General features: G+C 43.2%; 1 protein-coding gene across 3 annotated transcripts in view; it reads left to right on the top strand.

Moving 5' to 3' along the window:
- The window catches only part of HPN (hepsin), an 85,241-nt gene that overhangs the window by 51,559 nt on the left and 20,212 nt on the right, over positions 1 to 13,470 (top strand). For all 3 annotated transcript variants that reach the window (XM_063435998.1, XM_063435997.1, XM_063435999.1), the window contains 6 exons: positions 566 to 607; positions 1,262 to 1,391; positions 2,576 to 2,698; positions 3,090 to 3,130; positions 3,293 to 3,458; positions 5,183 to 5,373. In XM_063435998.1, the coding sequence (XP_063292068.1) occupies positions 566 to 607; positions 1,262 to 1,391; positions 2,576 to 2,698; positions 3,090 to 3,130; positions 3,293 to 3,458; positions 5,183 to 5,373 (693 nt within the window). The remainder of the gene's footprint in view (positions 1 to 565; positions 608 to 1,261; positions 1,392 to 2,575; positions 2,699 to 3,089; positions 3,131 to 3,292; positions 3,459 to 5,182; positions 5,374 to 13,470) is intronic.

Genomic DNA, 13,470 nt, shown 5'->3' on the forward strand with positions numbered 1-13,470 from the left:
CACTACCAGCGGCGCTATGATTAGGGGCAAGTCTACTAAACAGCGAGCAGCCCGCAGTTGCGTGCTTTAATAAAAATGCAGCGAACTCAGAGTAACAACTACGTGTGATCACAGCTATGGAGTCTCAAGAGCTCTGACTTCCGGACTGAATATTTAGGGGGGTGGGTGTGCCTTAATGTGGACTAAGGCCTACCGCCATTAGCTTGAGAACGTGAGGGTTCAATGTTTGTCGGTACATTAAAGTGTTAATTAGTGCACACCTGCATTATGTGTGTATCGAAGAGTTAATTAATGCTATTTAAGCTATTTCTCTTTAATCGACTGCTTAGATTATCTACTTGATAATGCAGTCATAAATCTGTGTGTTACGCAACAGGCGATATACTTCTATGTCTGCTGTACACCCCCCCCCCCTCCCTGCCCCCCTTCCCCAATAAAATGTTTTGCTGTATGAGATCATGGGAAAATCCTTAAGAAGTTATAATATAACTCTGTTAACGCAGAAATGTGTAACTTTTTAATCTTCACTGGACACAATATTTACAAATCGTGCTTTTACTTTCAGTCACATATGTTCTGAAGAATGAAAACCCGAATCTATACACAGGTAACAAATCATTGGTGGAATGCAGACGTACTCAGTAAATTATGGGTCGGGGGTCCTGGGGGGGTTAACGTCACTCATTGAATAAATGTGCTGTCATACCAGCGACAACGCTTTGGTTTTATTAGTTCCAAAAGGTTCACGGTTACAATTTAATTTATTTAATTGGAATGATACGTTCGTGCTGATTATAATTTGCAGATCTTCACCTCAAATAAAATCTTGTACCTTTGCATTTTACTAACTTGTGTCTTACTTATATCGTGTTTATAAAACTTCATATTACATAAAGTCATCTATACTGCAGAAACCCAAATTCTGTAAATTCGAAAAGATGAGATAATCTTACCTCTTGTAACTGAATTGCATTTTTACAATAAAATTAAACTGCTATTCAATTAACAGAGATAAACGCATGTCATGTAATGGGTTCTAGCCCTGGAACCTATTTAATGCCTACTCTATTGTCCTCCTTGCTAATGATGAATAATTACGCACACTCATGATATTTAATAGACAATTGTGAAAAATTTGGAAATACAAAATATATAGTAAATAATAACATTTAGCGTATCAAATTTCAATGTGCAAAAACCCTTTGTTTCGTTCTGAGAAGTTGCTTTGTGATTCAATCTCATTTTATTTTCCCTATCTCAGTCCAGGTGAATTCTCCAGACAATCGTATCACTGTGTATGACGAGGGGGCGAAGACATGGCGACTTATCTGCTCCTCCTCATCCAACTCTCTTGTGGCCACCCTAAGCTGCGAGGAAATGGGCTTCATCAGGTAGAGCCACACTGCCATGGCCCCTGAGAGGCTGATGTCCACAGTTTAGTCTCGGTAGCACATTAGTGGATTGCAGTAGGTTGCTCGATTGCACAAACTTTCTTGAGACCCGAAACAAACCCGATATTATAACCGTACTAATGTGTCAACTTGTTGTTTACTGGGTGATGGATACCTGGGGCAGGAGAGGTAAAGGGATTAATCTTCTTGTTCTCAGACTTGATAAACGAATCCACTGCACTACAAACTTTGACTACATAGAGTTTATAGATTGGAAGATGTTTACTCTCCTTTCTGCAAGAAGTGAAGGACAAAATGTATCTGGTCTACGAGAAATCTTTAGCCAGATTTCTCATTTTGGTAGTTTCGAGTTAAAATTTATAAAAGTAATTTAATTAATGTGACTAATCTAAGATCGTTTTATAGTAAGTAAAAAAATACTTAGTATTAGTAAGTAATGGAGGTTAAAACCTCCTCCCTGTTCCTCCAAGCTGCGCTGCGAGTAGGGGCATGTCTACTAAATAGTGAGCAGCCTGTGCCTGCGTTCTTTCATAAAAACAGTCTAGTGACTATTGCTGCCCAGTCACAATAAAAGGGGACCATAGGCCATGGCTGGTGCTATGAAACAAAATGAATGGGGGGCCAATGTGTCCAGCCAGCCCCCACCCACTAGGAGATGGATTGTACAATCCTTCTTCACCCCGCGCTGTGCAACTTGAGAAAAGCACTCTGATTGTTTGGCTTAGAAGCTGTTTAATAGACATGCCCCTAGTAGGGTATGGTTAACACCCTTTATACTACTATGGGGGTCATATAGACCCCATAAGCCTAATCCTTAGGGTTGGAGAACAGGAAATTTAGGAAGCAAGAGACGTGCTTCCATTTTTAAATATTACAAAGATGGAGCCACATGCCGGCAGTTCCCTCCTTGTAACTAAACTAAATTGTGAATGAACTAATTGCATGGACGACATTTTGTCCAACAAGCTGTTTATTCTTTGATTTATTTGAAATCGAATCTCCCAGTCTAGTTAGAATCACCCTTTTAATCTTGTAGAATAAACTGGAGGAGACGGAGATTGTGGATGTGGGTTAGAAGCACTCGATAATCGCCGCCCCGATAGAAGTCAGGATGTTTGCTGTTTTTCACTCTAGTCACAGGTCTGTCTTCCTTTTTTCCTTAGGTCCATGTCTCACAATGAACTCCATGTGGAAACAGCTGGAGCTAATGGAACCTCCGGCTATTTCTGTGGGGAAGACTCCAAGATAAGCATTGCTAAGAGATTGCAGGATGTACTAACAGTGTGGTGAGTTCTACTGTTCACAGATTGCAAGCTCTGTGATTCACTCTTCCAGCAATCAGTTCCTGCAACTGTTTAGTAAAATATTTTATAACTATGTGTCAGGGTAGGTGAGCAGAAGATCTATGTGAGGAGCAATGCATTCTGGGTGTGCTGCAGTTTAAAAAACATAGATTGCAATACCACATATGACCACAGGGTGTCGATTAAATAGTGTAGCATCACACGATCTAGATGTTTTATATATGGCTTGTATATTTCTTATGCAGACCTATCAATGTGTGTTAGAGATTTACTTAATGAGTCAGACTCTGTACTAATGCGATAGTAGAACAGCCTGTTCCAAGAAGGAAGCTGATTGTCCATTTTTCATTATTCTCTGTGTTTTCATTCTCAGTGAGTGTCCGAGTGGCCGATTTCTCTCTGCCCAGTGTCAAGGTAACTAGACCGGTGCCTTCATGTAGCCATTGTCTCAATCAATGTGCTGCTCTGATATGTTTTAATGAATGTCAGTAGGATGGTATGAGAGTGAACGGAGATAGTGGCATATCACAGTGGGCGCTGGGCCTGTAACCAGTCTCTTTCTCATTGGTCACCCAGAATGTGGACGCAGGAAGTTGGCTGTGGACAGGATTGTTGGAGGACAAGATGCAGCACTAGGTCGGTGGCCTTGGCAGGTCAGTCTACAATACGAAGGGACCCATCTTTGTGGAGGCTCTTTGATCTCCAGTGAATGGGTGGTGACCGCAGCACATTGCTTTCCAGAGTAAGTAAATCACATCAACCTTGTTCCTTTTTAAATGGTAATAATATGAAAGTGATGTCTTAAATGTTAATATCCGTTTCTGTCATTTCACGTACTCTGCCGTCTTTATATAATTCTCTGAAGAAAAACATTTAGACAGCAAACAATGTGTGAATGTCATTTGTCTTAAACAATCTTCTTCTCCACTGCAATAGTCACATTTGTAAACTATTAATGTGACACTTTTTGGTTAATTGCTGTTTGTCGAACAATGTCACAAATAAACTGTTATATGAGAAAAGAACCCCAGAGGTCTAACAGTCGACAATACTATCTAATATCACAATATAAATATAAACAAGTCAAGGTATGTGGGATGGATTTCCTGCAGCATGTTTGGGAAATGTGTGGGAGGGAGAGTTCCTGGTATGCAGGGGAGGAGCATGCACACCTAGGGGATAAGCAGGGGAGGGGCCTGTACTCCTTGGTGATAAGCAGGGGAGGGACATGCATACATAGGGGATAAGCAGGGGAGGAGTCTGTACTCCTAGATGATAAGGAGAGGAGGAGACTGCACACCTAGGGGGTAAGCAGGGGAGGAGTCTGTACTCCTAGATGATAAGGAGGAGAGGAGACTACACACCTAGGGGGTAAGCAGGCGTGGAGTCTGTACTCCTAGATGATAAGGAGAGGAGGAGACTGCACACCTAGCGGATAAGCAGGGAAGGAGCCTGTACTCCTAGATGATAAGGAGGAGAGGAGACTGAACACCTAGGGGGTAAGCAGGGGAGGAGTCTGTACTCCTAGATGATAAGGAGAGGAGGAGACTGCACACCTAGCGGATAAGCAGGGAAGGAGTCTGTACTCCTAGTTGATAAGGAGGAGAGGAGACTGCACACCTAGGGGGTAAGCAGGGGAGGAGTCTGTACTCCTAGATGATAAGGAGGAGAGGAGACTGCACACCTAGGGGGTAAGCAGGAAAGGAGCCTGTACTCCTAGGTGATAAGCAGGGGAGGAGTCTGTACTCCTAGGTGATACGGAGGGGAGGAGGCTGCACACCTAGGGGTTAAGCTGGGGAGGGTCCTGTTAATATAAAAGGAAGGAGCCTGCTGATGCACAGAGAAGCAGATTACCAATATAAGGGATACACTTGGTGTGAATTATACAAGTCTGGAGAGTTTATCCGCTTTAAGTGAACTTATAGTACTGAAAGTAACAATTGTTTTTATTGGGACGATAGCTTCACTTCTGTCATTGTGTCCCCTGTCTTCACCCTTATAAAAAAAAAACAAGTTCAAAAAAGATTACTCACCACATATTCATCACTGAGACTCACAGAGAAGCATTGGTTTATAGGTAAGCGCGGCACATTAAGTCCATCAACGCCAGATCGCAGTGAATTGAAATCCCAAAGGCAAAATTCAGAAAAGTTTATTTGCAAAAATAAAAAATAAATCTCCAATTCAGTTAGAGTTTGGCTAGTTTATTCTCAATGTTACCATTAAAATTTCCATTTTTTACAATTTGGGATTTAGCTAATGAACAAGTCACTGTATAAATGTCCGCTGGTGTAAATGTAAACTGTTCTGTATCGGTCAATAGGGACGTGAAACCAAGCGTATGTTTTGTTTTTTTATCAGTATCATAATAAATGATTCAATCGTTTGACAATTCATATATTGTGAATTTCCAGCTATTGTTCTCTATGACTTATGTTCCCATTTCACTTGTATTTGTCTCGGCAGGAGGAATCGTGTGGTTGGCCAGTGGAGAGTGTTTGCAGGTGATGTCTCCCGGCTCTCATCCAGAAGATCTCTCCAGGGGGTCAGAGGGATTATTTACCATTCAGGCTACCTACCTTTCCTGCACCCAGATAGTGATTTGAATAGTAATGATATCGCTCTGGTACATCTACAGGCTCCATTCACACTCACAGGTACAGATTCCACTCACTCTCACAAATACTCATTGCTTGCTTACTCAAAGGAACAAATGTGGAGCTTGGTCTTGATACAGTGATAAAAGTCAGAGGTTCCCAAACAGACCTTATAGGTTACAACTAGACTGGTTGGAAACCACGGACATACATGTCAGTACAAGAGGGAAAAAAGTATTTGATCCCCTGCTGATTTTGAACGTTTGCCCACTGACAAAGAAATGATCAGTCTATCATTTTAATGGTAGGCGTATTTTAATAGTGAGAGACAGAATAACAAAAAAAAAAATCCAGAAAAACGCACGTCAAAAAAGTTATAAATTGATTTGCATGTCAATGAGTGAAATAAGTATTTGATCCCCTATCAATCAGCAAGATTTTTGGCTCAGAGGCGTCTTTTATACAGATAACGAGTTGAGATTAGGGACACTCTCTTAAAGGACCACTATAGTGCCAGGAAAACAAACTAGTTTTCCTGGCATTATAGTATTAATAGGTCCCCCCATCCTCATGGCCTCCCTCCCGCTGGGCTGAAGGGGAAGGAAGGGGTTAAACACTTACCTTTCTCGAGCGCTGGGCTCCCTCGGCGCTGGGGACTCTCCTCCTCCTTCGGTCGTCATTGGCAGAATGCGCATGCGCGGCAAGAGCCGCGCACGCATTCAGTCAGTCCATAGGAAAGCATTCTCAATGTTTTCCTACGGATGCTGGCGTCTTCTCACTGTGAAAATCACAGTGAGAAGCGTGGAAACGCCTCTAGCGTCTATCAATGAGACAGCCACTAGAGGCTGGATTAACCCAATTGTAAACATAGTAGTTTATCTGAAACTGCTATGTTTACAGCAGGCAGGGTTAACCCTAGATGGACCTTCATTAACCCCTTAAGGACACATGACATGTTTGACATTGATACCGGAGAAACTGACGGGAGCCAAGCACAGAGAGATGGACACAGGTTTCTTCAGGAAGGAAGAGATTCTTTATTGGATCACCGATCGGGACTCAGAGGGACTAATGTCACCAAAATACAGCAAGTTCTGAGCCCCGGACAATAGTGCAGGCTCCTTATATAGGCACATAACTCCTCCCATATTAAGCTCCACCCGCACATTCTCTTGACCAATCAACACAAATAAGAATTAACTTCCTGTTTGACCGCATGGCTTGTCCAGTACAATGGAGGAGGGGAATACTATATCCTGTATTCTTGCACATGCTCCGTACACTACTGATCGTATCTTGCCACGTGCAACCAACTGATCGATACGTCAGCATATGCACGTACACATGCCACGTGGTAATCTCGGCCTACTAAATTTATTTTTACCGAGATTCCACCACATTCCCCCCTTTGATGCCTCTTGATATTTCACAATTACTTGAGGCATCACTTAACCTTAGTTTGCTTACACCGCAAGTTACCTTGAACCAGACCAGACTTATCTTATGATGTGAATCTTCAACACTCATCTTCCTGCATTGGTTCTCCCTGATCTAGAGCCTTATATTTATATATTGCCATTATCTGTGCAGCAGCCTTCCTCTCTGCTATATTTTCTATCAGGCTTTGCACAGACCTAACTACTAAGGGTATAAGACACGGTAGGAGTAGACACAACATTAAAATCAGTAGGACTCCACCTACCACTGCCTTAAGTCCTCCAAACCACTCATACCAGCTACCAAACCAACTACTTGGATTATACCCTTTCCATACCTGAGTAGGCACATGCGCTAGTTTAACCATATGGCTAGTAAGCTCAGCTATTGCTTGCCCTTCGTCATCTATTTGAAGACAGCAATTGCTCAGGTTAAACTTCCCACATACACCTCCCTCTACTGCCAAAAGGTAATCCAAAGCTAATCTATTTTGGTAGACTGCTGTCCTCATCCTGGTATTATGCTTAGCTAGAAGATTGAGCGCTTGTGATGTCTCGTTAGTGATAATCTCAACCACCGCCTGTAATCTTATAATACGGTTGAGCATATAAATAGGGGTTCTATAACCAAAGGTACCATCTTCTGCCCACGTGGCTGGCCCATAATAATCTATAATACGCTGGGGAGGCCATTCATCATCTTCCCAGGCGCCTATCTCTATGGGTCCCCTTTTCTTCCTATGATTCACATCATACACTTTAACACATAAAGTCTCACTTGTTTCAATAGGTAACAAGAAGAAGGATGGTTTGAGCATACCCAACACACATGCCCCTTCCCAGTCCTGTGGCAACTCCGAATAGGCTTTCTTACCACAGATCCAGTACAAATTTGCTGGGGCTCTCCAGGTAGATGTGATGGATAGATCAAACCACACATCCTTTAAATTGGCGTATCTAGCAAACGGGTTAGATGGTTCTGAGACATTTGAAGCCGACCACCAAGTTGTATTCTTTGTATCATCATCATAAGCTTTTTGCCCTAGACAAGTTAATTCTCCTACAGAAGTATTATACATTATTCCTTTCCTTGCTATGCAAACATAACCTATGATGGAGGTCTTTAATCTCCACTCAGATTTACCTCTAACACTCATATGATAATCGGCTTGTGTAGATATTAATTGGTCAACTGCCTCAGAACCGGACATTACCTCCTTTGCTTCCCAAGGCCATTGGTCTCCCATGTTAGTACCTCCACACACATAGCAGTTGGTAACATTAAGACTACCGGCAATACTTTCAGCTAAGTCAATGAACAGGTTTTTAGCATTATGGGGGATCTTATTATCTATACTCATCTCTTCATAAAAGGAATGGTATACTTGATGAGTCTGGGAGGATACCGTATCAGTCTCTATCCCTATAAACAATATTGTCCCAGGATCTAAACCCGTCCCGTATATCTGAAATCCAAATAAATTGCCATATTTGTCTAAGAACTTATCGGGGTTATTTATAAGTATATGGACTGGATTGCATTCCATAGACTTACAATATGGGCTGGTAGGCAACTTAGTCACTATCAGGTCCTTGTCTACTGTCTGTCCCCAAGTCGCCCACCCCACACAAGACCAATATGGGCAAAAGTTATACTCTCTATTTGGGCATCTAGGACTCACATATTTATTTTTACTACTGGGACAAATATATTTATCGTTAGACCCATACGTCCTCTCCCATCTAAGATCCCCACATACATTCCACGGCTTTCTACCACTTGATATCGCCTTACACGCATCAAATAGCAAAACACCCGAAGAATGTACGGATTCTAACACCGTCTTATTAATTAGGGTCCCCTGAGGATCTCCATTCCTGAGAGTCAACCAAATTGTACGAGGTTGATACTCCGGACTGAAGCACTTAGGTTCTCCTACTCCTAAATGGCACACACTATAGTCTATATTTAGGTATCTACATCTCGATACATCTCCTTTACACTCGTATTGTGAATGCCAAATTAGGGTTTGGGAAATATGGTTACCTGTTCTCGTAGTCTTAATGCATACCTCACAGCTAGGAGTGTCGGTACCTCTACCTTCCTGAATATAAAAACACACATAAATAAACATTATCATCAACACATCTTTCGCCGTCATCCTCAGTCTTCGTCCGTGCGAAGGCACCTCAGCTTCCAGGATGTAAGGGCTGCAGGGAATGGAGTTCTGCTCGTCTTCACAGGAGTCCCTTCGAGACTTTCCTGGCTTATATACTATATGTTGTGTTGGTAAGCGCACAGGCTTTATTATGGCCTTCTCACTCACGCACCAAATCCCAAAAATAATAAAATTTGTAATCCACAATAGTTCCTCGTTACTCCGACTGAGTCGTGCGTTTTAACCGGATCTTGCAGGGATTCTCTGGATCTGCTGTAACTTGCCAAGAATCGACTGCTGCTGGTTTAACCCTGGAGTGATGTATCCACGGAGTCACTTCGGCTACTTTTATTGCTGTAGGGGTAGACAAAAGAACAACATAAGGACCTCTCCACTTGGGCCCTAACGGTACATTATTCCACTCTTTAATCCACACTTGATCTCCTGGATGATAACTATGAACAGGGGGATAAATATTCACAGGTAATCTATCTTGTACCCATTTCTGTACCTCCTCCATAGTCTTACCCAACTCTACAACCTGCTGCCGGGTAATTCCTTCTCCCAACTGACTCAAGTCCCCCCTTAAGTTACCAAGTACGGGAGGTGGTCGCCCATACATGATTTCAAAAGGAGAGAGGCCCATCCTTCTGGTAGGGGTACTGCGGATTCGCAATAGAGCTATGGGTAAGAGAACGTTCCACTTAAGTTGGGTTTCCTGACACATTTTAGCCAACTGGTTCTTAATAGTTCTATTCATTCTCTCTACCTTACCAGAACTCTGGGGTCTATATGCCGTATGAAGCCTCCACTTTATACCAAGCATATGAGTCAGTTGTTGTAGGCACTGGTGAACAAAAGCTGGACCATTGTCCGATCCTATAGAACAGGGTAGTCCATATCGGGGTATTATTTCTCGTAGCAGGAATCTCACAACTTCTCCTGCTTTCTCTGTACGAGTAGGACATGCTTCTACCCAGCCTGAATAGGTGCACACAATTACCAACAGGTAACGATGTCCACCCGATTTAGGCATCACTGTAAAGTCTATTTGTAGATCGGACATGGGGAGTCCCCCCATAAACTGGACTCCTGGTGGCTTTACTGGTCCTTGTCTTGCATTATTTTTAGCACACGTTACACATCTGCGTACAATGGCCTGAGTCAAGTTGGACAATCTTGGTATGTAGAAATGTTTTCTGAGAGATTCTTCTGTGCTGTCTCTCCCAGAATGTGTCCCGTTGTGATAATTTTGGACAATTTCTACCGCTAGTGATGCTGGTATGACTATTCTTCCATCTTCTAGCTGATACCACTTGTTCTCCAAATACTTTCCTGGTTCAGTCTTTAACCACTCCTCTTCTTGAGCTGTATAAACTGGAGTCCATTGAGACAGTGGAGTTGGTATTAGAGCAGCTATATGCCCCACATACTCCTGTCTTCCCGATTCAGCGGCACGCTTAGCTGTACTGTCTGCCATCCGATTTCCCTTGGTTACATCACCATCTCCTCTCAGATGCGCTCGACAATGTATGATACCGACTTCTTTCGGCTCCCACACTGCTTCCAATAGTTGTAGGATTTCAGCTGCGTACTTGATTTCTTTGCCTTCTGAATTCAGTAGTCCTCTTTCTTTATACAAAGCTCCGTGGGCATGAGTGGTTAAAAACGCATAACTGGAGTCCGTGTAGATGTTCACTCTTAAACCTTCAGCCAATTGTAACGCTCGTGTCAGTGCTATCAATTCTGCCTTTTGTGCTGATGTTCCTTTCGCCAGTGGCCGAGCTTCTATCACCTTGTCTATTGTTGTTACTGCATATCCTGCATAGCGGATCCCTTCTTTCACATAACTACTGCCGTCGGTGTAATATTGAACATCGGGGTTCTGGATGGGAAAATCACGAAGATCTGGTCTACTTGAAAATACTTCATCCATTACTTCCAAACAATCATGTTGACTTTCAGTAGGTTGTGGCAAAAGGGTAGCTGGATTTAAGGTGTTTACAGTCTCTAAATGCACTCTTGGGTTTTCACACAACATTGCTTGATACTTGGTCATACGGCTGTTACTAAACCAATGATTTCCTTTGTAATCCAACAACGTCTGTACTGCATGTGGGACTCGTACATAAAGTTCTTGACCCAGAGTGAGTTTATCGGCTTCAGCTACTAGCAGGGCAGCTGCAGCTACGGCTCTTAGACAAGGTGGAAGTCCGCTGGCCACTGCATCCAATTGCTTAGACATGTAGGCAACAGGTCTTTGCCATGATCCCAAGTACTGTGTCAATACTCCCACAGCCATTCTTCTTTGCTCATGTACATACAGGTAGAATGGTCGTGTGTGATCAGGTAGACCTAATGCTGGGGCACTCATCAAAGCCTTCTTCACATCTTCAAATGCCGTTTGCTGTTCTTGAGTCCATAAGAAGGGGTCGTGCTCTGTACCTTTGATAGCTGCATACAGAGGTTTTGCCAGTATCGCGTAGCTGGGAATCCATATCCTACAGAAGCCTGCTGCCCCCAAGAATTCTCGCACTTGTCTTCTATTCTTGGGTATCGGTATTTGGCACACAGCTTCTTTTCTCTCTGGCCCCATAATTCTTTGACCTTCAGAGATATGGAATCCCAGATATTTGACAGTTGGCAAACACAACTGAGCCTTCTTTATAGACACCTTGTATCCTGCCTTCCAGAGAATGTGTAGTAGATCGTGCGTCGCTTGCTGACAGATTTCTTTTGTAACTGCTGCTACCAACAAGTCATCTACATATTGTAACAATACACACTCTCCTGGGATAGACTCGAAATCCAGTAGATCTTGACTTAGAGCTGAACCAAATAGGGTAGGTGAATTTTTAAACCCTTGGGGCAGTCTTGTCCAGGTCATTTGGCGTTTTGAGCCCGTTACAGCGTTTTCCCATTGGAAAGCGAAAATACATTGACTTTCTGCGGCAATTCGGAGGCAAAATAAGGCGTCTTTAAGGTCTAAGACTGTAAAGTAAGTAGCCCCGCCCGGAATTAAAGCAAGCAGGTTATATGGATTGGGCACGACTGGATGTATACTAACAACCGCATCATTGATTGCTCTCAAGTCCTGCACAGGTCGATACTCATCTGTACCGGGCTTTTGAACAGGCAGCAATGGGGTGTTCCAGGGGGAAGTACAGAATTTTAGGATACCATACCGTATGAACTTATCCAGATAAGATTGGATGTTCTTCTTAGCCTTCTGCGGGATGTGATATTGTCTTAGGCTCACTGGATAAACCCCAAGTTTTAGTTCGATTTTAATAGGTGGAATATTGCGGGCCAGTCCTGGTGGGTTGTTCTCTGCCCAAACTCCTGGTATGTTGAATAATGACTCATCACTCCTAGGGTTTTGGCTAGTCAACGCTGTATAAAGTCGCCACTCTTCTTCCTTTGGTACAGATAATGTCATAATACCTGAAGGTCCATTAAACTTTAAGGATGTTGTTCCATTTGGTAGGAACGTAATCTGCGCTTGTAACTTAGATAGCATATCACGTCCCAGCAATTGGACTGGACATTCAGGCATATAAAGGAATTGATGTTTTACTACGTGGCCTCCCAATGTACAGAGTCGACTTTTAAGAACCGGTTTTTCAGCACTTCTTCCAGTTGCTCCTATCACAGTAATAGTCCTTCCAGATGGAGGAGCAACTAGATTAGTCACCACTGAATGTTCAGCACCAGTGTCGATCATGAACGCACTCCTTTTTCCCCCTATTGATACATCGACCATAGGCTCCGCTCGACCAAGGGGGATGGAGCCCGGTCGGTATCAATAGTCCTCCATGACCGTGTCAGCCAATCCTACAAAGTCCCTACCTTCTCTATCGCGGGACCTTTGCGCTGCTGGAATATACCTGTCTTCCCTAACACTTCCTCTATTCCCATTACTCCCTCTATTACCATTACTCCCTCCGGGGCCTCCTCTACCTCTCGCTCTGCCTCTAAAGTTTCCGTAACCTGCCCTGGGTTGGTCTCTCTCGTACTGCTCTCTTTGTGGACATTCGTTCCTCCAATGCCCTTCTTCCTTGCAATACGCGCACTGCTTCCTACTCAAAGGCTCTCTATTCCATCTACTATCGCCTCTATCTGGGCCCCGTCTATCTACGCCTGCGATCGCTACCGCTAGCATATCAGCCTTTTTACGCATCTTGCGCTCTTCCTCTTTCTTACTTTCTGTTTCCCTATTCATATACACCTTATTCGCTACCTCCATTAGTTGGGTGATTGACATACCTGCAAACCCTTCTAACTTTTGTAGCTTGCGCTTAATATCTCCGTAAGCTTGGCTGACAAAGGCGGAGTTCACCATTCGGGAATTATCTGCGTCTTCCGGATTAAAGGGGGTATACAAGCGGTATGCCTCCAATAATCGGTCATAAAAGACACTGGGCGCTTCATCGCTTTTCTGAATCACCTCAACTGTCTTCGACATATTAATAGCTTTCTTTCCTCCGGCTTTCATGCCAGCAATTATAGCGTCTCTATAGGCTCTGAGTTGGACCATATCAGCACCATTTACGTTCCAATCG

The sequence above is a fragment of the Pelobates fuscus genome, chromosome 11 (genome assembly GCF_036172605.1).
Source record: "Pelobates fuscus isolate aPelFus1 chromosome 11, aPelFus1.pri, whole genome shotgun sequence".
Classification (NCBI taxonomy): domain Eukaryota; kingdom Metazoa; phylum Chordata; class Amphibia; order Anura; family Pelobatidae; genus Pelobates; species Pelobates fuscus.